Source organism: Neovison vison, chromosome 3 (assembly GCF_020171115.1).
Source record: "Neovison vison isolate M4711 chromosome 3, ASM_NN_V1, whole genome shotgun sequence".
Lineage (NCBI taxonomy): Eukaryota > Metazoa > Chordata > Mammalia > Carnivora > Mustelidae > Neogale > Neogale vison.
This window is the reverse complement of record NC_058093.1, coordinates 111840943-111866036: the sequence shown is the minus strand read 5'-3', so window position 1 is coordinate 111866036 and position 25094 is coordinate 111840943. Positions and strand designations below refer to the sequence as shown.

General features: G+C 46.1%; 1 protein-coding gene across 1 annotated transcript; it reads left to right on the top strand.

Moving 5' to 3' along the window:
• The first annotated feature begins 754 nt into the window (after positions 1-754).
• On the top strand, positions 755-24004 carry ERCC3 (ERCC excision repair 3, TFIIH core complex helicase subunit). Its single transcript, XM_044242694.1, has 15 exons — positions 755-845; positions 1208-1413; positions 2040-2276; positions 3985-4034; positions 4456-4591; positions 4847-5011; positions 5283-5487; positions 6761-7075; positions 12302-12486; positions 14042-14244; positions 15024-15120; positions 16405-16522; positions 19771-19889; positions 21818-21970; positions 23543-24004. Exons 1-15 carry the CDS (start codon positions 818-820, stop codon positions 23672-23674), a joined length of 2349 nt encoding a protein of 782 aa, XP_044098629.1. The 5' UTR covers positions 755-817; the 3' UTR covers positions 23675-24004.
• Positions 24005-25094: the final 1090 nt, after the last annotated feature.

Below are 25094 nucleotides of genomic sequence, written 5' to 3'. Positions count from 1 at the left end.
TTTGCTCCAATAACACCGGCTGAGAGAGGCATTCTTTTTTTTTTTTCCTGTAAACTCTCCCGATTTTTTTATTTTTTAAAAATTAAAGTCGGGTCGCCTGGGTGGCTCAGTGGGTTAAGCCGGTGCCTTCGACTCAGGTCGTTATCTCAGGGTCCTGGGATGGAGTCCCGCATGGGGCTCTCTCTCAGCAGGGAGTCTGCTTCTCTCTCTCTCTCTCTCTCTCTGCCTGCCTCTACATCTACTTGTGACCTTGGTCGGTCAAATAAATAAATAAAATCTTTTTAAAAAAATTTAAATTCAATTAATTAACATATAATGTTTCATCGGTCTTATATAATTCCCAGTGCTCATTGCAACACATATGCTCCCCAATGTCCACCACGAAGTTACCCCAGAGAGAGGCAGGCGTTCTGAGGTCACTCTGAGCCCTGGTTTATTTCTTCTCGGAGCTCTTAACGCCATTAACTCTTTACGCCCACATCTCTTTCAGAATTTACGTTCCAGCCGCCAGGGCCTTACTTTGTTCACTATCCTACCCCGGCGGCTAAAAACAGTGCCTGGACTCTCATAAACATGCCCAATAAATATTTCACTGACTAACTACAGGAAGGAATGGAAGGGGGAAAGCGCCTGCGGCAGAAGAACCCAACAGAGAAAACGCAGTCGCAAAATTTTCCCGACCACCCCGCGACCCGCAGCTCAGAGGCGGGACTTCCTGTGCGTTTGCCTAAGGAGCTTCCGGTGTGAAGGGGAAGCTCCCCTGAGAACATCCGCCGCAGGGACCCGGAGGCACCGGCTGTTAGGTGCTGTCGTTGCCATGGGCAAAAGAGACCGGGGGGATCGCGGTGAGACGTGGCGCCGGCGCCCTGGGGCCTGCTTGCGTTCGCTGTCCACATTGTCTTGTGTCGTAGCTGCTCTGTGCTTCGCAGCGGCTGCCGACCCCACAGTGTCTCGTGGACTGTACATGCTGTCGCGACAGGCCGCTGGGGCAGGGGAAATCCTTGACCTTTGGGCGCCTTGTGTCGTGGGCCGGGTGGGAGGCATTTGAGGGAGAGGACGCCAGCGGCACGCAGGTGGCTCTTTGGGTAGGAGTGTGTGGCGTTTGTGAAACACGGCAGCTGCCAGGCTTCCTCGAAATGCCTCTAGGCAGTGCGGAGAGAGCCCTCGCTTCCTCCTGCTGGGCTCACTTCTGTGTCCGTACCTGCAGATAAGAAGAAATCCAAGAAGCGGCACTACGAGGATGAGGAAGAAGATGAAGACGACGTCCCTGGGAACGACTCTCAGGAAGCGGTCCCCTCGGCGGCCGGGAAGCAGGTGGATGAGTCTGGCACCAAGGTGGATGAATATGGAGCCAAGGACTACAGACTGCAGATGCCGCTGAAGGACGACCACACCTCGAGGCCTCTCTGGGTGGTAAGCATACCCTCACCTAGGGCAGGACCAAGAGTTTGTAAACCCAAAATAGAAATGCAGAGTACTACTCTCCAGAGCTGGCCGGGAGAGAGCTTTCATACATAATGTTGGAGCATATAGGAATGCGCAGGTGTGGCACACATGTGCTGGCTAGACTTGGGCTCCCTTCATCTCCAGCCCTCCTCTGACTCACCTTCCCTCTATTTCTACCGCATGCGTCGAAATACTTTTTTATTACCAAATAAATGCCATGTACTGTGTAATATGTTAGTTCCCCATTTAAAAAAAATAATGGAAATTATATACATGCTAGGCAGCTCTTTTGCTTAACTTGAAGTAATTAATACTCTACATTCATTTAGAACCTGGCCAAAGGTACTTTGAGGATAGCCAATGAGGTGGGCTTTCCCTGTGAACACTGGGAAGCAGCTACTGACTTTGAAAACCTGTTCTAGTCTTTTCATTCCTTGTATCTGATTAAAGTAGGTCTTTACAAAAACATCCCGGGTGTTAAAGATCACTTTGTAGGCAGCTTCTCTTTTCTGGATAATGATCTGGAAAGGAGTCTGATACTCTCTGCAACTCATTAATTTCTTTGTCTGTTGTGTCCATTTGGTGTTTCTTAGGCTCCTGATGGCCACATCTTCTTAGAAGCCTTCTCTCCAGTTTACAAATATGCTCAAGACTTCCTGGTGGCCATTGCAGAGCCAGTGTGCCGACCAACCCACGTGCATGAGTACAAACTAACTGCCTACTCCCTGTATGCAGCTGTCAGTGTTGGGTTACAAACTAGTGACATCACCGAGTACCTCAGGAAGCTCAGCAAGACGGGAGTCCCTGATGGAATTATTCAATTTATTAAGGCAAGTGGAGGCTAAGGCTGGCTTTTTTGCCTTCCTTTCTAATGTAATAATAGTGGGGACAGATGCTACACATTGTGAGCCTGTGGCAGTCATGAAAATGCCATTCAGATCTCATGTGGGGAGCACGCATAACTGATTACCCCAGCTTCTACTCTTCTGGATCCAGTGTGGTGGTCATGCTGAGGTCACACTCTCCATGAACTTTTCTGATACAATGGATACTAATACACTGGGGATACTAATTCAGCCCTTTTGGCCAGGGTTATTTGGGAATGAAGCCTAAAGTGAATGGTGTTTTCGGCTGAAAACTTCAAAACTCCTTCAAAACTCATATGCTGAAGTCATAACTCCTAATGTGGATTGTATTTGGAATAAGGAAGTAATTAAGGTTGCATGAGGTCACAGAAGTGGGGCCCTGATCCAATAGGATTAGCATCCTTTTAAGAAGAGTCAACCAGAAAGTTTATGTGCTCTCTTTCTCTTTGTATGTGCATAAGGAAAAGGTCAAACAAGCACATACCTGAAAAGGTAGCCAGGAAGCCTTAACTAGAAGCTAATCACTGGCAACTTGATTGTTGACTTCTGGAAAGTTTCTGTTGGTAAATCACCCAGTCTGTGGTGTTCTGTAATGCAGCTGAGTAGACTAGTATAACTGGTACACTTTCTAGGGCTGAATACTGCATGGGACCAGTGGTCAACAAATTCTGTTTGGGAACGTCAAAAAGAACTTCCAAGTGTTGAAGTGGCTAGGGTTCCATATGAAGAGCAGTTGAACATGCTTGGGTTTGTCCTAAGAGATAGATGAATGCCATTCAGTAGAGATGGACAGTGACGTTTGTTGTCCTTGGCTGTTCTAAAGGGAGTTGGATTTAGACCCCCAAATCTGGAGTGGCAGGTGAGTGCCACAGGCATCCAGTACAGTAAAGCATCCAATCTCAGAGAAGCCGACAGGGGCTCTGGTGAGAGTTTTCACTTCTCCTGATGTGGAAAGGTGTGTAGGGAGACGGGCTTGCACCTTGCTGGAATGAATCCTGTATCAGTGCACTGTCTCTGCTCAGTCTTGGTTGGGAGCTGCCTGCAGGAATGTAGGTGTTGGTACAACACTGTGGTAGATCCAGAAGGGCAGCAGCAGGGGCAGGTCACAGCCCGAGTGTCAAATTTCCATGGCCACCACACAACCTCTCCGGCGTTCCATTCTGAAGATTGTTGGGAACCTGGAAGATTTTAGCTATATTCTCTTCCGTCAAAAAGCTTACATTCTAGTTGGGGAAATAGGAACATTGGTGAGGAGGTTGGGAGGCTTTGCATTTAATTTATGCAGCCATTACTGAACCCTCACTCTGCCAGCTTTGTGCTGGCTGCTGTAATAATGCTGGTGTGGCTGGATGAACCGTTGGGTTAGGGTGGGGCCTGTGGGAATGGAGAAGAAAGGGGAAAAGAAAATAAAAGATTTTGTATAGCGTTTTATAAATCAAGGGATGTGTATCAGAAAGAGCCAGGCAAGAGCAAGGTTTTACTCTCAAAAGTAGAGGTTAATAAGAAAAAGCTCAGTTTAGGTAGGACTAACATCTTTAGTATTGCACATTGGACTTTCCTAAAGTAAAATGAATTCTTCACTTGGTAAAGTAGTAAGACATGCCCATTAGTGAATGTGTCCTGAATGAGCTTCGTGTTGCTAATTGTGCCTGTTTGATGTCACTCCTTGCAGTTGTGTACTGTCAGCTATGGAAAAGTCAAGCTGGTCCTGAAGCACAACAGGTAAAGGATTCTTTGAGAGGCCCACCCGTGGCACATTCACTCTGGTCATAGAAGGGGGCACGGAGCACATGTCTGTGAACCGTCTGTCTTCACTAGCACCTACTCTCCTGAGTAAGGGGATAAAAGGAATAAGCAAAGTGAAGTGACCAAAACTGGAAATTTATTCACTGGCTACTGTGTTCCCCCTGGCAGTGGAGCTGGAACCAGACCCCTCCTTATTTGACTTTAAAGCAGGGTTTTGCTTCTTATTTGCTATATCTTGGCCAGTAGCTCATAGCTCAGATTTGGCCAAGGCTGTGGGAGAGTAAGAGCGGAGAAAGGCACAAAGCCACTATTTCCAGACCATCTGATCAAATAAGCAACAGAACGTTCTGGAAATGGTGTACTGGTCACTAGTCACCTCCTTTATCGCCTCTTGCAGGTATTTTGTTGAAAGTTCCCACCCTGATGTCATCCAGCATCTTCTCCAGGATCCAGTGATCCGGGAATGCCGTCTACGGAACTCTGAGGGGGAGGCTACAGAGCTCATCACAGAGACCTTCACCAGCAAGTCTGCCGTACGTAGTCTCCTGGGTCACCCTCTGGGGTGGGAGCATTTGGGATGTCAGCTCTCTCAGGGATGGTTAGTGTAGCGTTTGCAACCTTGGGACCCTACAGTCTTCTTACAGCTACGGTTCCCTTTGCAACTTTGGCTCTTGCCTGGTAGCAGGAGGGCTTATTGTCATACAGAGGTCTGGATCCCGCCTTACTCTTACAGACGAGATCTGACGCGTTCAGGGTGGTATGGCCGTAGACCCGCCTTGCTCTTACAGATTGCCAAGACTGCTGAAGGCAGTGGTGGACCTTCCACTTCCCGGGTGACAGATCCACAGAGTAAATCCGACATCCCCACGGACCTGTTTGATTTTTATGAACAAATGGACAAGGATGAGGAAGAAGAAGAAGAGACCCAGACAGTGTCTTTTGAAGTTAAGCAGGTTAGTGAATGTATCCTTGCCTAAGCTGGCCCAGCCCTGCATGGTCTCTGCAGTATGTGGGAGACCAGGTCCCGATCTCTTCCTGTATTGCTTTCTCCTTTTTGACATCTGTGGGTTGTAGCCTCCTAATTGACTTAGTCCTGAGTGTCCTTTCCTCAGGCTGGTGTGGCAGTCCTAGAGAGATGTAGGAAATGGCCCCTTGGATTATGTACAGTTTATCAGCTTGGTTTGGATTTAAGATTATAAAACCTCTTTCATGCTCACTCCCCAGGAAATGATTGAGGAACTCCAGAAACGTTGCATCCATCTGGAGTACCCTTTGTTGGCAGAATATGACTTCCGGAATGATTCTGTTAACCCTGATATCAACATTGACCTGAAACCCACAGCTGTTCTTAGACCTTATCAGGAGAAGAGCCTGCGGAAGATGTTTGGGAATGGACGTGCCCGTTCTGGGGTCATTGTGCTTCCTTGTGGTGAGTGGCACCTGCTTGAAGAAGGTGGTCAGGCTCTTCTGTCTTGGTCTGCCAGCTTCCCTTCACTCTCCTGTGTGTGCCTTTCTCTAAATCACACCTGGACAGGAAGCAGTGAAGGTCAGATGGCTCCCTGATTCATTACTTAACAAAAGTTTGAGTGCCTGTGGTATGCAGAGTGCTGACCTCAGCAGTGGACATATATTGGTGGATAGAATAGCACTTCTGATCTCATGGAGCTTGTTTTGGTGATAGAGAGAGACGGAGGATAAACAAATCAATTAAGCCAAGTGTCAGACCTTGGACACTGGAGAAGAGGGAAGGATCAGCAGTTAGTGAGGTAGAGAAGGTGCTATTTTAAACACTGGGGTTAGGGTCTTGTTCCTTGTAATCAGTCTTGTGAGTCGTGTGTATATAGAGACCTCCTAGCACAGAAACTTCGCTTGCTTGTTCCTGGATGGCTTATTACAGTGGACATGTCTAAGAAGGGGCAGTATAGTCCCCTTGTTACCTGTCTGATATCATTTGTCCTAAGTCATGTCAGGTCCTGACCAGTGTTCTTGGCCAGAGGTCACAACAGATTCACCTGGGGGCCCTTCTTCAGACTTAAGGAGGTTAGAATTTCCAGGGGAGAGGCCGGTGCCTTTAGGTTCTTCTTCTTCTTTTTTTTTTTTTTTTAAATCAGCCTGGGAGATTTTGATGCACATACCTGGTAAGAAAAGAATTTCTGTTTAAAGGAAGAGCTTGATTTTTATCTTGATCTTCAAATGGTGGGTGATAGTAAACTTGGAAGCCCTGGAATTTCACTTCGGTCTGTGTCAGTAATGTCCGCCTTTCCTGTATTCCTGAGCTTTCAGCCCAGCATGCCCTGTGGTCACAGCTGCCTTTTACAGAGCCCTCAAATGTGCAGTCCATGTGCCCCAGCAGCGCCACCTCCCCATGGCTCGGGCACATTATCCTCAGCTTTCCTTTCTCATGTTCAAAATGGCAACAATAAGAGTGTCACTCACCTCTGGTTTGTTTTGAGATTTCAACATTTGAACTGAATTCATGGAAAATGTTAGAGTAGGGCCTAGGGCTTGTCTCTTTTAATTCTCATGTTCGGCATGAGCTGGGCATATCTCCTTTTTATAAGAAAGAAAACAGGCTCTGGAGCAGTAAGTGCCCCAGAATATCAGCTGTGAGGATTATTACAGCTAATTCGCCCAGATTCATGTGTTGATGGGTCATTCTGTCTGTCTGTATCCATTGCTACCTGGCTTTTGGTTTCTCATAGGTGCTGGGAAGTCCCTGGTTGGCGTGACAGCTGCATGCACTGTGAGAAAGCGCTGTCTGGTGCTGGGCAACTCCGCTGTGTCTGTGGAGCAGTGGAAAGCCCAATTCAAGATGTGGTCCACCATTGACGACAGCCAGATCTGCCGCTTCACCTCCGACGCCAAGGACAAGCCCATAGGCTGCTCCATTGCCATTAGCACCTACTCCATGCTGGGCCATACCACCAAAAGGTCCTGGGAGGCTGAGCGAGTCATGGAGTGGCTCAAAACTCAGGAATGGGGCCTCATGATCCTGGATGAAGTCCATACCATACCAGGTAAGGAGACTGAGAGCTGAGCTGCCTGCTCATTGCAGGGACAGAAATTGATTTCTACTTGTTGGGTTGAGGGGAGGACTGCTGTGTAGTAGAACTGTCTTGCTAGAAAGCTTTGCTGCTTCGAGTTTTAAAATAAATCATAAGCTTATGGGGACGGGCGTGAGGGTGGGAGGTGGATGGGTGTATCCCTTCATGGCTTCCTCAATCATGGGCCCAGAGTAATCATTCAGAAAATGGTATTTCCCTCTTTCCTCCATCTTACTGTTGCAGCTCAGTTTACCCTAAACCCACCAGTTTGTGGTGCCATGAAAACTGCACCAGGAGCACTGAAGTCCTTGCTGTAGTGGTGTTTGTTTTATTTGAAGCCTGAAGTATTGATTCTTAATATATTATAGAAGCTTTACTTCTCCAAGTGTTGCATCCAATCTTTTTTTTTTTTTAAAGAATAGCTATATTGATACTGATCCACTGATAAAATCCACCCTTTATAAGCATACAATTCTATTCTTAGTTAATTTGTGGACTTGTGCAGCTGTCACCGTGATCCAGATTTAGAACCTCTCTCTCATACTCATTTGGTCAGTGCTTTCACCCCCAGCCCCAAGGACCATTGAGGTGCTTCCTGTCTCTGTGGATTTGCCTTTTCTGGAAATACCCTATTAACAGAATCATATAGTACGTATTTTCTTATGTGTACCTGCTCTTTCTTTGCATGATGATTTATCCCTATTACATGTATTGATAGTGTCTTCCCTTTTATTGCTGAGTAGTAATCAAAACAAATCATTTTTGATGAAACAAGTGAAGGGGGAAAGCTCTGATAAGTTAAGAAGTATAAATTAGAGATTTCTCTGAATAAATGAAATCAGAGGCATTTTCACATAGAATATTCAAAATATGGCCAAAGTGGCCCTAGCATCCATTCTTTTCAGTGCAGTGAGAGCCTCTCCGGTGCTCTTGGATGTCTGAACATAACTAGAGGTGTTCACAGCAAGCTGGGTAGGGATCAGAGGTCTTTTGGGTGGAAGGAACAGGGCATTAGTCCTGAGGTGGCAAAGTACTTGGCATGGTCCAACCCATGGTCCACCATGGCAAGGTGACCATGTGGTGGGAGGGATATAGACTAGAAGAGTCCAAGCTAAGGTTAGAGAGAGGCAGACAGGATGGAGTGTGGGCCAAATGCCATAGGACCACATAGGTCACTCTAGGGTCTTTGGCTTGTACTATGGTGGGAAGCCATTTGAGGGATTTGAGCAGAGGATGACATGATCTCATTTATGTCTATAAAAATACTTTCCTGGCTGCTCTACTGAGAATAGACTTAAAGAGGTATGGTCTAGTAGAAGCAGCTAGATGGGTCTCCACAAGAGTAAGAATAAAGGTAATCTACTTCTGGATGTGTTGTGAGGGTGAAGCTGACAGGCTGGATGTGGGATCTGAGAGGAAGAGAAATCAAGGACAATAGTAAGGTTTTGGGCTTGAGTAATTGGAAGGAAGGAGTGGCCATTAATTGAGATGTTGAAAGCCATAGAAGGAACAGGTTTGAAGAGTGCTGAGTGGGAGTTAGGCTTTAGACATAATCATTTGATTGCCAGTTAGACATTCTGACAGCAGCAAAGATGTTAGAAAATGGACAAGGGAGAAGAATAGACATTTCACTAGACAGAGTGTGCAGATGCCAGGAAGCATTGGAAGAGATGTTCCACATCATTAGCCCTGAGGGAAATGCAGATTAATACCATGAGATGAGATGCCACTTCACACACATAACAGTGGCTACAGTGAAAAAATACTGACAATAATGAATACCGATGAGAGACCAGAGCAGCTGGCATGTATCACCAGAGGAATCTCAGAATGTAGTCACCGTGGGAAAGTTGGGCAGTTTCTTAGAAAATTGGCATATGACTCAGCAGGCCCACCCCTGGGCATACATCCTAGAGAGTGAAAACTTAGATTCACACAAAAACCTGCTCCTGAATGTTTATAGCGGCTCTAGTCAGAGTCTCCAAAACCTGGAGTTTTGGAGAATGCCCAGCAGTGGGTGACCAGACAGACAAACGGGTCTATCCCTCCCTTGGAACGCTACCTCAGCCATGAAACAGGACACATGGTTGCTGCGTGCAACAGCTTAGATAAATCTCCAGAGGTATGTGCTGAGAGAAATCAACCCATCTCAGGAGGTTATATAGTGTATGGTGCCTTTAGAAAGCCTAAAGGATAGTGATGGAGAGTAGATCAGTGGGTGCCAGGGGTTGAGGAGGGTGTGACAGTAAAGGGAGAGCACAAGGGAATGTTGGGGTAATGTGTTGGTCCATATCCTGATTATAGTGGTGGTCACACAAATCCGTACATGTGTTAAAATTTATAGAAGCAATCCCACCCACCCACTTACCAGTTTTACTGTGTGCTAATTAAAAAACTAAAAAAGTTTGGGAACTGGGGACATTGGGTCTGATTGGATTGGAATTTGGTGACCTAGAGAATCACATCCTACAGATGAATTTGAAATTGCCACGTAGCGGTTTAGCTGGAGGCTGTGTTTGAAGCTTGGGAAAATTTGAAGCTTTCTGCTTGAGTGTGTATTTAGTTTATGTTTATGTTCCTCTTCAGCCTGTGTCTCAGGTCCCAGAGGGTGGCTATCAGGCTTGGGATTGATTGTCTGGTGATGAGGATACAGAAGTGTACCCCCACAGAATTTCACTCTTGCCGTGGGTGTCTATGTGTGTCTCTTTCTTCCCTGGTTCACTGGGTCAGTTTGTCTCTGGCCGGGTGGGGGAGTAAAACCAATAGCTGTAAAGAATTCTGACTTCAAGCTTGTGAGCCCCTTGGCTTGGCCACACTCGCTGGGCCAGAGAGCCAATGTTAAATAAGGGAATTCTAGTAAATCACAGTAAGTTTTGTGATTATTAAACATCTATCACATTGCATTAGGTAGAAAGATAAATCTTTGAGATCTATCTCAAAAGGTAGTTTGCTGAGATGCCTGGTGGCTCAGTGGGTTAAGCAGCTGCCTTCGGCTCAGGTCATGATCCCAGCGTCCTGGGATCAAGTACCGCATCAGGCTCTTTGCTTAGCAGGGAGCCTGCTTCTCCCTCTGCCTCTGCCTGCCACTCTGTCTGTCTGTGCTCACTCTCTCTGACAAATAAATAAAATCTTAAAAAAAAAAAAAAAAGTCAGTTTGCTGTGTTGTTTTATACATTTCCAAAAAGAGTCCTCTTGGGTCACTGTATTAATATGAAATTTACAACTGCAGGATTTACATATATTAAGTGCTTACTGCATGCAAGACACCATGCCAATTTCATTATTTTAGCAAGTAATTATTAAGAACCCACTAAGTGTCAGGCACTGTGCTTGGACTGGAGATGAAGTGGGAGGGACAAAAATATTACACAAATAATGTCAAATAACAACTGTGACATAACATACAGTGAAATAAGTCATACCCACAAAGTGTGTATTGTGATTCTGTTTATACAAGGTTTGGGTGACTGAAGTTGGATCATGGTTGCATTGAGGGAGAGTGCTGGTATTGACAGGAGGGGTCAGAGGAGAGACTTATCTTGACCTGGGTGATGTAAAGATTTGTCAAGCCATGCACTATATCATATGTGAGTTCTTCTTCCTGATAGCCATATGGCTGTTAGAGAATGTGGTAGTGGGACATGACCTGTTTGCAGAGCAGATTCCACAGGAAAGCCTTCTTTCTGGCTGCAGAGTGTCCAGGCAGGGTCAAGACTCGTGCTTCCCTTGGGCTGATAGAATCTCTGGGCTGTCTGGTGCTGCTTCCCTGGCTCTAGCATTAGGTCGGTGTCTCCATTGCCTTGGCTGCCATGCCCTTCTGACATGAGAAACCTGGTCTGGGGTCCTAGGCTACCCTTTTCTGGACCAGCACAGTCCTCAGACATAACTGCGCTTCTGGTCTTCATCTTCCAAGTGTATGTGCAAACCATGTTAGGCTTGGAAGACCTGGTACTTGGGGGTTAGGCAGTCGTCTACTGTTTTGCTATTAGGACATTTTTGGCTTGTGTTCTGGTGCAGTCTGAACCCTCTTTCCTCAAATAGTTAACATCTGTTTCTGTGGCATCACTAACCTTACCTTTAATTGCATTAGAAGATAAGCATGACTTAGGTATTTTAACCTTCTTTCAGAGTATTAGGATTTCAATTAATTAATTAATTAATTAATTTTTGATAGTCGTCAATCTTTTTCTTCTATTTTATTCAGCATGAATAAACAATTCCCTCCTAGATTATATAATGTGGAAGGATTTGGGGGAGTTTGGAGTAGAGTCACAGACAAAACACACAAAAAGGGTGGGAACAGTGGGTAGAGTAAATAGTCAAGCAGGCTTTCCTTCCTTTGTAACCACACTAGAGGGAGAGGCAGAATGGTTTCCTTGGGTGACAAACTCATTTCCCAAATACGAACTTACTGTGTTATATTGGTAATGATTTTGAATCACTGGCTCTACTTTTTCTGATTCTTGCCTTAAATAAGAGGAAATATCTAGCTAGTAATGACTACCCCATTTATAAGGATTTTTAAAGGATGAGCTCATGGAAACCCACGGTCGGGTTTTTTGAAATTAATGTCTCATACCCACTTTTGTGTGAAGAATTATAACATTCCAAAGAGAGAAAGACAGGATTGCTGGTTGAGATTAATCTAATTGGAAAAGTACGAAGGGGGTTTCCAAGGCAGGTCAGGATGCCTGGGGTTTCATGTCTCCCTGTTTTCTCCTTGGTCTCTGGGAAGATGGTGGGAAGCCAAGCAGATCCAGCTCCTATTATTCCTCTGATCCCCCATTTCCCCAGCCATCTTCCTGTAATCTGGGTACAAGTTTTAGGATGAACAAATTCCTTGCATCCTTTAGATCTCAGTGGTGTTTTAAGTGTTGTAGGTCATGTTTCAAATTGCCATTTGTGCTCCTGCTGGTAGCTTAACTGCTTCAAGGAAGGATCCTGGGGTTCCCTAACTTGGAGCTTTCCTAAAGCCATTTCTCCCTTATGTTCTCTTTTTCTTCCTTCTTTTGAACAGGTCTGAAAGTGATGATTAAGCATTCTTGACTAGTCAGTCTTGTCTAGAGCCAGATTCCTGTGATTCAGAAACCTGGGGGTTAGCCCTCGTAGTGTCCCAAGCCAGTGTGAAGTTGCAAGGCTGGGTGTGGTCCTTGAGCATTTAAAAAAGTGACAGTGTGAATGCACGGATTGTCTTCCTAGCCAAGATGTTCCGACGGGTGCTGACCATCGTGCAGGCCCACTGCAAGCTGGGTTTGACTGCAACCCTTGTCCGGGAAGATGACAAAATCGTCGATTTAAATTTTCTGATTGGGCCCAAACTCTATGAAGCCAACTGGATGGAGCTGCAGAACAACGGCTACATCGCCAAAGTGCAGTGCGCTGAGGTAGCTGGCTCCTTCCCAGGACTGTCTCCAAGGGAGGGACTCCCCCAGGGTTCAGGGAAAAGGGATCAGGTCCGCTCCCCATGGGCAGATACACAGGTCAGGACTTGTGGAAAAGTGCTGCCACCTCATCCTCTTGCCTTATCCCCACTGTGTGGTGGGCAGTGTTCTTCCCACTCTGCAGACTCGGGAAGCAGAATCACATTCCAGGGGCACACAATCAGTAAGTGCTCAAGTTGGGGTGGTAATTCAGACTGGTTTGACTCTGGAGTCCATGGTCCTCCTCTTCTCTGGGAGTGAGCACCTCAGGCTGTTCCCACCCACCCTCCCCCTTGAGGGATTCTTGGGTGGTCCTGTATGGGCAACTGTCCAGACCCACCCTAGTGTCTAAGCCTCTTGGTTTTGATGCCCCTAGAAGGCACCTGTGACTTAGATCATTTATTTCTGAACACACTGGGAAATTCACTGTCCCAATCTTATTCTGTAGTGAATACCTGCACAGGTAAAATGCCTGAAGTAAATGTTCAGAGGGTAAGTCTTCTCACAGGAACAACAGCACCCTGAAGTGACTGTCACTCACTGGCTAGGGTAGGGTGGCCTCTGTCCTGAAAGGGCAGAAGGGGTCCCCTTAGGTAGTGGTAAGTGTGAAGAACCTGTGCAGGTGGACTTGCTCTGCTGAAAACTTCCCTACCCTGTAGTTTCATCTTCATAATCGGCACCCATTTTACGACGCAGAGCATTGCTGATATGTGTGAGCCCCCCTGTTCCTCTCCAGTTGCTTCTCTCCTCCCCCTGCTTATGGAACTTGGGTTTGTCACTCTTTCGCTTCCCTTTATTATTTTATTTCCTGTGTAAATTTTTCTCATCTTTTTGTTTAGCTTTGCCTTAAAAATGAGTCTTTAGGGATGCTTGGGTGGCTCAATTAGTTAAGCGTCTGCCTTCAGCTCATGTCACGTGAGATGGAGTCCTGCTAGGTTGACTCAATAGACAGAGTTGGGAAGTATGAGTGCGTTTCTCCATAGCAGTGCTGTGCATAGACTTGTGTGTGAAGGGGTGGTCTAAACAGGAGGGATTACTTGGACCCCTAGTTAAGAACCTGATTTCCCTTGCTTGGGCTGTTGTAAAAGTAATTCCCTGGATATCAATGCATTTAAAAATCTATGTGTTAAGAGATAAATATGAGAGTGTCCTGGTTCACCATTAGGTATTTGATTTGTGTGTGTATGTTTACATATATATAGATGGATGGATGGATGGATGAGAGAGGGAGGGAGGGAGGGAGGAAGGAAGGAAGGAAGGAAGTGGGGAGGGGCAGAGGGAAAGGGAGGGAGAGGGAATCTTAAGCAGACTCCAAGCCCAGCTTAGAGCCTGATGTGAGGCTTGATCTCACAACCTGAGCCGAAATAAAGAGTCTAATGCTTAACCGACTAGAGCCACCCAGGTATCCTTTTTTTAATTTATTTTAAAGCTAGTGCTGCTAAATGAATGGTCTTCAAAAGTTTCTAGTCATGTGATGTTTCAACGTGGAAACTGACCCTTGGTTCTTACTGTGCCACAGGTTTGGTGCCCAATGTCTCCTGAATTTTACCGGGAGTATGTGGCAATCAAAACCAAGAAACGAATCTTGCTGTACACCATGAACCCCAACAAATTCAGAGCTTGCCAGTTTCTGATCAAGTTTCATGAAAGGAGGAATGACAAGATTATTGTCTTTGCTGACAATGTGTTTGCCCTGAAGGAATATGCCATTAGGCTGAACAAGTAAGAATTGAAAAGTTGGAGTTGTTGCCAGGCAGCTTATTTTTCTCAAGCCAGAGAACAGAAGTGCTCCGTTTTTGTTGTTTGTTTGTTTCCTCTTTCTCTCTTGAAGCTCTCAGGAAATTCTTAGGATCTAAAGGTCTGGTTCTGTGGCCCCAGTCCTAGGAACCAGGTAAGACAGTCAGACTTAGTGGTCATACTCAGAGGTCAGAACATATAGAAAGGGAGCCCGGTCACCCTCAGCCCAGGGATTAGGGACTAGATTTGTACTGCTTTGGTGGGACACCATCTTTGAGCTGGGCTCCAAAGGTGGGCAGAATTTGGCATCTGGAGTGGCAGGCCAAGTGAGCACCCTGGTAGAGCCGAGGTCAGATTATATGGGTCAGGGGCCAGGAAGGCCAAGCTGACTCGGCCAGCATCCCAGCTATGGCCCTGCATCTAGAAAGAGCTTCTCAGGAATCACCAGCAGTGTCTTCACTGGCCACAGTCCCCCTGGATTCTGTGTTAGCACTACTTGTGTAGATATGAAACTTAGATCGAGGGATGCTGACTCAGGAGAAAGCATAAACAAAGAAAAAAGGGAAAAGTAAGGGAGGGAATCCTAAAGAGAATGATGACCAGAATGTTGGCTGAGGGTCTGTGGCCACTCATTTTTATGGGCCTCCTCTTGATATTCTTGGAGGAGAGAGACCTTGCAGAGGCTTCCTTTCCCCTGATGTGCTTTCAGGATAATTGAGGGGGTGATACTGTGGCCTTCCTAATACGGCTTCATTCTTCTCTAGACCCTATATCTATGGTCCTACATCCCAAGGAGAGAGGATGCAGATACTCCAGAATTTCAAGCACAACCCCAAAATCAATACCATCTTCATATCCAAGGTCTGTATGGTATGCTGGGTGTCCCCCAGGCTAGGGGGACACTGGGGGATTTCTAGACATTGAATTCATGTTTATTGAAGGGACATTACGGGTCAGTTTTCATTCCCATGTTTCTGTGTCTGGGGACAGAGGAATGCTTCCAGATGGGTAGGAGAAGGAGCTGATGCAGGCCTCAATATACTGTGGATAATCTGTAAAGTCTCTTTGCTGGACTGAGATTTTTCCTGCTTCTTTTGGGGATATGGGGATTTAAAATTATATTTTATTTATCTAAGGGGGGAAACTTTCATTACCTGTTCTGGCCAAAGTAGGCATTTAGATGAGGTTCTCTTTGTGGAGCTAGAGATTGCTGTGGCCTGTAGGGAGCCTTTCTCCTGGCTCCTCGTGTGTCCTGATGGTGGGTGATGAATATAAGCATGATAGAAACTCATGAAGGCCCAGCTAGGTGATGCACTTAGAAGCTGTGGCCCAACAGTGGAGAGTGGTCATTCAGATTAGAATAGAACCAAAGCTCAAAATAAATGAGATTTACTAATAAGGTGATCATGGCTGGGTCAGTAATGCCAAACTGTGATGTGTCCTTGGGAATCTTGGTGGTAGGAACCCTCAAGTGGAGGCCGTTACCTGGAGCCAGACCCATCCCTGTGTGGACAGTGACCCCTACCAGGTCATGTGTCCTGCACATGCCAGTGGTTTCATTGACCTCCAGCTGAGAGCGTGCATGGGGTTTTTTTTCCCCCCTAAAGATTTTATTTATTTATTTGACAGACAGAGATCACAAGTAGGCAGAGCGGCAGGCAGAGAGGGGGAAGCAGGCTCCCTGTTGAGTAGAGTGCCCGATGCGGGGTTCGATCCCAGGACCCTGAGATCATGACCTGAGTCGAAGACAGAGGCTTTAACCCACTGAGCCACCGAGGTGCCCCGGAGAGTATGGATGGCTTTGTGCAGACATATTTCTGTAGCAAAAAAGGAGAGGGGTCATTTATAGATAATGTTGATAGGGCCTTCTTATCTCTGGGCCCCAGTGGCCCATACTGGCAGTGTTGCTGAGACAGCTCATGGGGTCTGTGGGTCTTGACAGCTTCTTTAGGAAAGCTCTCAGGAGAATTCACACTAGGTCCTAGAGGACCGCCTGCATCTGCAGGACTCTGGTACTGAGAGAAGAGGATGGTGATTATCTTTCTTAATTACTGGAAAGTTTAAATTCAGGGCCAATTGATTTTTTTTTTATCTTTGTCCCAAATAAAAAACCTTCCCAGACTTACAGCTGTTTCATTTCTGTAGGTGGGTGACACATCGTTTGATCTGCCAGAAGCAAATGTTCTCATTCAGATCTCATCTCATGGTGGCTCCCGGCGGCAGGAGGCCCAGAGGTTGGGGCGAGTGCTCCGAGCCAAAAAAGGTAAAGGTGGTCCTACCTCTTCTGCTCCAGGAAGTCTTTCCTTTTGAACCACTTTGGTTAGGAAGAGGCTAGGGCTAAGCTGCCTATGTGTTCATGGTGGCAAGGTTGTGCCCCTGGGCCTAGTAGATTCTGCAGGGAGGGATCCCAGAGTAAGGACCAACATCTGCTTGGTTCTTATTATTTCTTGTGCCTTGGGGTTGCTATGTGGATATTTTCCCTGGCAGCTGCTTGGTTCACATGGATATCCTCTCAGCTGGGTGCTTGCTTTGGTAGATAGTAAGAGGAGCCAGGAGCAAAGTGTGTAATGGTGTAGACATAGAGGGAGAAAGCAGAGCTGGGCCACCAGTGCGGTCTAGGAGCTGGAGCTGTACCCTGGACCTTGAGTCAGGAGTAAGGGGAAGGCTTGGGCACCTACGGATGGCTTCCTTACGCACCACCTGGGAAGAGCCCCACCCTGGGCGGCAGCTTGCAGCAGGCCTGGTGCATGTTCAGCACTTGAGGACTCTGGAGGTTGGAGTCTGTGCCTGATTATTGTGGTAGAAGGACCCAGACCCTAACAGTGGGCATGGCAGGCACTGAAGATGCTGCTTAGAGATGGCCACGACTCTCCTTAGGTAGGCTCTAAGACAGGGACACAGGCCTTGTCCTCAGGCCTTGCTTTCCTTTTCTAGGAGACAGCCGGACTGCTAGGGTGTTAGTGGAAACAAGGTTAGTGGGTGTATGTTGGAATTGTACTGTATTAGAATATGTGTAAGAGGGGCTAACTGTATTTAATATGGAGGCAGGGCACGTTAGTAGAAAGAACATGCATGTGGGCACCAGGCCAACCTTGTAACCTTGGGCAGGTAGTTTGCCCCTCTGAGCCTTGCTTTTCCATCCAGAGTGGGAGTGACATCCTATCTTACCCGGCATTTGTGAGGAGTGAGCCTTATGTAACAGAATATAGGAAGCTGTTGGGTAAATTGCAGCTTTTATAAGCTGAAAGGAATATAATCTGCCTAGCATATGTGAACATAATTCCTAACTTATGCCTTACTCACCATCTCCCAAAAAAGAAACAAATCTAACCTGAAAACCACTTTGAATTTGAGTAGAATTTTTTTTTTTTAAATACTAGTTGAGAAAAGATATTTGGCTGCTTTCTTTGCATCTCTGAGCTCTTGTAAGACTAAGAAACAGTTGAATTCAGAGGCAGTACATAGATACAGAACATGCTGACAGTTGAACTGTGAAGCAAAAATCTGCAGATTGTCCAGAGGCATCAGCTTTTATAGGGTACAATATTCTCTGTCCTAGTTTCTGTGATAATTCTGTCCTAGGTTTTCTCTTTGAGCCATTTTTTTTTCTTAATAACTTTATTGAGATAGAGTTCACATACCATACAGTTGATCCATTGGAAGGGTACAATTCAGTGGTTTTTCCCTTCACTTTCCTTTTCTGTTCCCTTCCCTTTACTTTCTTTCCCTTTCTTTCTTTCTTTCTTTTCAAGAGAGCATGAGTGTGCAGTCGGGTGGGGAGGGGCAGAGGGAGAGGGAGGAATTGTAAGGAGGTTCTACACCCAGTGTGGAGCCTGACTTGGGGCTCCATCTCAAGATGCCGACTGAGATCATGACCTGAGCCAAATTGAACCCTTAACCAACTGAGCCACCCAGGTGCCCCCAGTGGTTTTTAATATAATTGCAAAATGTGTAACCATCACCATAGGTTGTGTTTAGAATATTCTCATCACTGCAGAAAAGAAGCCCTTTCCCACTGCCAGTCACGCATTTCTCCTTGTCTCCTAGCCCTGACTGCAGGCAATCATGACTCTGTTTTTACCTTGATAAACGTGCCCATTATAGACATGGCATACATGCAAAATCATGCAGTCTGAGTCCTCTGCGACTGACTTCTTTCACTACCGTGATGTTTTCAAAAGGGTCCTCTATAGTAGCATGTAGTTTTTAAGATTTTTTTTATTTATATGAGAGAGAGAGAGAGCATGCACACACAAATGGGGAGAGGGGTCAGAGGGAGAGGAAGATGCAGACTCTCCTTTGAGCAGGGAACCCAATACTGGGACCCCGGGATTGACCTGAGCTGAAGGCAGCTGCTTAACTGGCTGAACCACCCAGGTGCCCCAGTACTTCCCTCTTTTTATTGCTGAATGATCCTCCATTGAGCAGACATACCACACATCTTGTTTGTTCTTTTGATGGACACTTGTGTTGTTTCTACTTTTCAGTTCTTAGGAATACTGCTGCTGTGAAATTCATATGCAAATTTTGTGTGAATATATGTTTTTAGTTCTGTTGGGTATATATCCAAGAGTAGATTATTGGGTCAGCTGTGGTAGCTCTCTGTTTAACATTTTAATTATCTGCCAGACTATCTTCCAAAACAGCTGTACCATTTTACACTCTATCAGCAGTGTATGAGGAATCCAGTTTCTCTACATCCTTGACAATTGGTGTAATTATCTCTTTTGTTTTGGGCCATCCGAGAGAGGGCTGGGGGTACCTCACTGTGATTTTGGTTTGCATTTCCCAAATGATGACTGATGATGTTGGGCACTTTTCATGGGCTTATTGGCCATTTGTAGATTTTCTTTAGAGAAATGTCTGTCTGTTCAGATCCTTTGCCCTTTTTATAATTAGGTCATTTGTTTTTTCATTGTTGATTTGTAATGTGATTTATATGTAGTCCAAATACAAATCCCTTATCAGGTACATGCTTTGTAAATATCTTCTCCCATTCTGTGGGTTGTCTTTTTACTTTCACGGTGGTGTCCTTTAAGCACAAATGTTTTTAATTTTTTTTTTTTTTTTTTTTACAAATGTTTTTAATTTTGATGAAGTGCCCAAACAAAGTCAGGGCTGTTTGCCCCCTGCCTGCAAAGCTTTCCCACTACATTACAGTTGGCCCTTGAATAACATGGGTTTGGACTGTGAGGGATTTTTTTGATAACTGTAGTGCAGTAAGTGTATTTTCTTTTCTTTACAGTTTTCTTAATAATGTTTTCTCTAGCTTATTTTATACTAAAAATAGTATGTAACACATACAAGTCAATCAACTGTTTATGTTATTGGTAAGCAGGCCAGTCAGCAGTAGGCTCTGAGTAGTTAAGTTTTGGGGGAGTCAGAAGTTACATGTGGTGCCCCTAACTCTCATGTTGTTCAGAGGCCGGCTGTACTTACTTTTGAGCCCTGGACCCTCGGTTCGTGGCACTGTAACAGCTAATGTTGTCCTTTCTCCTTTCTTCTCTTAAGGGATGGTTGCCGAGGAGTACAATGCCTTCTTCTACTCATTGGTGTCCCAGGACACACAGGAAATGGCTTATTCAACTAAGAGGCAGAGGTTTTTGGTAGATCAGGGTTATAGCTTTAAGGTATGTATTCAATTGATCTCTGGGCAGAATAGAACTAAGGCTCTTTTTAGTACCCACGCCTCTAGGAGAAGTAGGAACTGCTATTGGCACCAGTGTGGGACAAAGCTCAGACAGACACAGAACATTAGGGCATTGGAAGCCCTGCCTCAGGTTCCCTTTATCTCGGCATGAATTGCCAGGGACTTTGAGGGAAAATATTGTTCAGGATCCCTTCCTGCACCCAGCTTCCCACAGTGAATGGTCAAAGAATGGCGCCTCTGAAGCAAGGGGCTTGGATTGTGTACTTGTTAACATTTATAGTTGTCTTACAAAAAGAATGTTAGTTGTCAGTGGGAAAAAGTGCTAGCCTCGCAGGACTTGAGATGCCTCGGAGCTATGGCCATCACTGTGCCACCATGGGCCCCTTGGGGTTACTTTCCTGTACTGGCAATGGTTGTCAGCCAAAGCTTTAGGATTTCCTGTTGTTCACAGACCTGACTTGTAGTATGAGGAAGGCTGCGATGGGGTTCCCCTCCAGGTACCTTGGAGAGCCCTTCCTTTAGTCAGCTGGTGAGCTAGGGCCTCAGTGGGCCTCACGCTGGAGCTGTCCGCATGCGACGAATGGGTGGTTATACAGCTTCGGAGATGCTGAAGCTTTGGCTGACCTCCATCAGCTGAGGTGTTTGCTCTCCTTCCTGTTTATGTCAGGACTTAGTGTCCCTAAAGATTTTTATTTGTGGGAGTGAATGGGGGTGCTGGAGGCAGGTAACTAAAGGACGCCCCTAGAACATGCAGGTTCCCGGGTTCTTGGTTTACAAAAGACTACAGGCTGCCTTTTCAGATGCTTTTGATTATGTGTTTTTATATGTGTTGGTAAGTTCCCATTATTAGCCATAGACAAGAGGTCAGGGCTGACTAGCCCCTCCTTTCTTAGCCAGAAGCAGTGACAGTTTCAGACCTCTCCTGCTGAGCTGGAGGATAGGATATTTGGCCATATTTTAAAGGATTTGCATGATGCCTTTTTATGTACCTATAAAAAGTATGCGATGGTGGCAGCATTCATATCTCCTTATCCCTTGAGAGTTAAGGATGACACAAGCACCAAATCCGGGAGTGTTCTGGGTTGTTTGAAAGGTGAGCGGGACAGAAAGGCACCTTGGGCATGTGATTGTCTGTGTTGGTTTGGGCTGCCCTTGCCTTCCTTGCCTTCAACACTGCCTACCGAGAGCCGCCAGGTTAGAGTTCCTAGAATCAGGACCCTGCAGTTCCCAGAGGAGTGACTGGGCTAGGGCAGACATGGCAGGTATCTGTACTCCAGGTCTGTGGCAACTTGAAGGGCTCAGCCACATCCCTACTTCTGGGACTTTTCTTTTAACTAAAATGACGAGAAGAACTTAAGGGGGGAGAATAATTCCTCTACACCAATCCGTCCAGGCTTTCTTCAGGGATATGTAGGCAGTGTAGTAAGTAACCCCCAAGAAAGGTAACAAATCACCATGCTGTTCTCTTGCTCTTTTAGAAAAATTCTTGTAAATCCACCTCAACAGGCTCCCATTTCTAAGTGTTCCCTCCCACTGGAAGCCCTGGCTGCCAAGCCCAGGAGGTGGAAGACCCTGCCAAGGGCAGCAGGCTGTGCCTGTCAGTCTTTGGTCCCTTCCTTTATCTGGTGCAAGATGGAAAACTGCCAGAAGGGACATTTTAGAGTTGCTGAGGCTCCTGTTGATCTGTTGTAAGTGATCATGTATCTGCTGTTTGAAGAGTAGTTTTCTCTGGAATTTCCTTCACCTCTCCTGCCCTACAGTTAGTAGTTAAGCTCATTGTCTCAGATGGCTCCGAAGCTGGTCTCTGGAGTGCCAGGGAGGAGCTCTCCGTTGTTAGTCACCTCTCAGCTGGGCCTAACAGAGGGAAAACAAAAGGGGACATGGGGCCTGTGGCTTTCGGCTCTACAGGTGATCACAAAGCTTGCTGGCATGGAGGACGAGGAGCTGGCATTTTCCACGAGAGAAGAGCAGCAGCAGCTCTTACAGAAAGTCCTGGCAGCCACTGACCTGGATGCTGAGGAAGAGGTGGTGGCAGGAGAATTTGGCTCCAGATCCAGCCAGGTGAGTGAATGGGTGAGGTTGCAGGTGTCAGTACTCCCGAAGGACAGGAGTCTTATGTACACACATGTACTTAGTTGTGTGTGCGTGCACGTGCACCTGTGTGACCTTTGTAAAAACTTGGAAAACCCAGGAAGCTGCAGAGAAGAGAGTAACAGAAACAGCCCCCATTAGCGTTTTGGTGGAAATCCTTCCTTCCTTACATATTGTTTAACATGACCAAGTCCACGGTGCCTATAGCTGGCCTCCTGCTCTGTTCCCCTCACAGTCTGGTCTAAGTTTTGTTAATTCCTTGAGGTTGCAACCCAGAATATCACAGGTGGCCCCAGGCTTACACCAGGGTGGCTGTGGGAGGAGGTGTTGCAGCCTGGGCCCGCCATCTGGGGCCTTGGGCAGGTCACTTCAGCTCTAGCTCCCAGTTGTAGAGCTGAGCCTTCCAGCCTGTAAGGTGGGTCTGAGGATGAGCTCACATTGTAGTTTGACTGCTTATCTTCAAACATTTAGAGTTCTCTGAAGATAGTGAATTATCCATTTATTCTGCAAATACTTACTGAACGCCTACCATGTGCCAGGCCAATATAATGTGGTATAATTAATGAAAGTACATTATGCGCAGTTCTGATTAGCCCTTCCAAGAGAAAAGTACAGTTTAGTCAGTTCTTTGGAAACAAATTAAATAGATATTAGAGCCAAAAGGTGAGCAATGGTTGGGACAAAGAAAGAAAATCAGCGTTCCCCAGGGAAGTGCTGCTCTTCTTCCAGCCAGAGGCCATTCTCCCAAATGTGGGGGCTGGATCCTGCTCTGGGCACTTTCCGTGGATGGATGCTTTAGGGAAATTTCTTGCCTCTGTGTGCTAAAGCCATTCTTACCAACCAGTGAGTCACCTAATGTCAGGCTGTTGAAGGAATTGATCGGTGCCTGTCAGCATACTTGGCTTGTAATCTGGTACAAGTAGTATGCCAGGCTCTGGATCAGACCATTGCCTGTGTGATATCTGTTCACACCACTTATATCAAGATGGGTGAGGCTGTCTCCATCTTAGAGATGAGTTCACTGAGGCTCAGACATTCAGTGTTTGTCCAAAGTCATCCAGCAAGAGATAGAGCCAAGATTCATGCCCAGGGCTTTCTGGATTTCCACATGATTCAGAGCCTAATGGTAGAGCCTTAAGGTGTTGGGGGACTGATGCCCGCGTTGAAAAATTCTTTTTATAAATTGGCATTAAGAGAGGCAGAGTAGCATTATGCTTAAGAATAGGGAATCTAAAGCCAGCTGCCTGGGTTCAAGTCGCATCTCTTAAAGAGCTGTGTGATCTTGGACAAGTTACTTCATCTATTAGTGCCTCAGTTTCCTCATCTGTAAGATGGGGATTACAATAATTGTGAGGATTGGATGAATTAACACATGTAAATATGTATACAATGCCTGAGACACAATAAGGGGTCAGTAAATGTTGTTCTTAAAAAATTAGTATTTATTAAACTTAAAACATTACAGAACTTATTAGGATTATAAATGTTATAAAAGGAGTGTCTTTTCCTTGGAAGCTAACCGTGGGCTGGGTTCCCCTGCAGGTATCTCGGCGCTTTGGCACCATGAGCTCCATGTCTGGGGCTGACGACACCGTGTACATGGAGTACCATTCGGCTCGGAGCAAGGCTTCCACGAAACACGTGCACCCGCTTTTCAAGCGCTTCAGGAAATGACATATGTAGGGTCACATGGATGAGGGCTGGGTCCTTGGCACCAACATCAGATAGGGATTTTCCACATTCTTATTCTTTGCTCTAGCATTGGCCAAACTGATCTAGAGGCAATGTTTGTTAACTGTGTTGAGGAAAATGGATCAAGACCTTGGTTCTGTCTTCATGGGTCATCCAGGGCTTAAAGAAAGTTGGGTAACTCTGTTTTTGGGTTTTTTTTCCCCCCAGACCTCTTTTCAATCATGGGCAGTGGCCATTCCTGTATATAAGTATTTGTAATATTTAAGATGTATTTATCTTAATATTCTGAATAAACAGAAGTGGAGAATTTGACCACTCTCGATTACAGGTGTTCTGCCTTGTCACAGGCCGTTTTTGTAGCAGGGACTGAGTAATAAGATGGGGCCCATCTCTGAGGAGCTCTACTGGGGAGACACACTCCAAGATAAAGAAGACTTGCTTCTTGGTGTTGAGGCATGGACAGGGCCAAGGCTCAGAGAGAGGGAAGAGCTAGAGCTGCCTGTTCACTGTCTAGCCTCTGTGCCTTCCATGCTAGGCACCTCTGTGTGCAAGTCCTCTCGGTCACCTGAAAGCCATCCACGCCTAGGAAGCTACCGTGCACACAGGTCCTACAATTGGGCTTCTCCGAGAGACTGACCTCTTACTTCTTCCCCAGATTCATTTTTGATATTGTTGGGAGGCTGGGTTCCTTTTCGAATAGCAGTGTGATGTTCTTGGGTCTTTAATAGCTAGTTCCTTTATTCTGAGAAATGTCTTTTTCTCTCTTGTTCTGGGCATGAAAGAAAAGAGGGAAAGAAAAGGCAGGAATGTTTCATAAAAGAGAGACACACAGGCATATATAGGTCACAAAGAATATCTTGTTATTTTGAGGAGGCGGCTTATCCTAATAGGCCATGTTACTTGCACCTGGGGAGTGTTGAAAGCCTGTGCTAAGTAAATAAGGCCTCTAAATTTGGAGTCCCTGCCCACCTTCCCACCACCCCCCTGGGGCTCCGCAGCAGCAGCAGCATTCTGTTTCCTGTCATCAGACACACCTCGACGGCTGTTCTGTGAAGCAGCTGCAGACCAGGCATGGGAAGACAGTACCTATTTGATCAGGAGTGCTTTGCAGCAAGAGCCACTTTACCCGAATTCCACTTCTCTGAGCTGACTTTTGGGGCCAAACAATCATAGTCTGGCCAGCAGCTAGCTGCTCTGTGCAAACCCCAGAAATGGCCCGGAGCAGCCAGATCTGAGGCCTGCGCTCAGGCATGTATGCACTAAGGCCTGTAGGGCTGCTCATTACTCACCCTGATGGGCTGGTACCCAAATGTCTAAGACTTGATCACAACCAGTATTATTTCCAGATTCTTATCTCCTGTTACACCTTTCTGCTTGAGATACTCAATACCAAATACTTCTT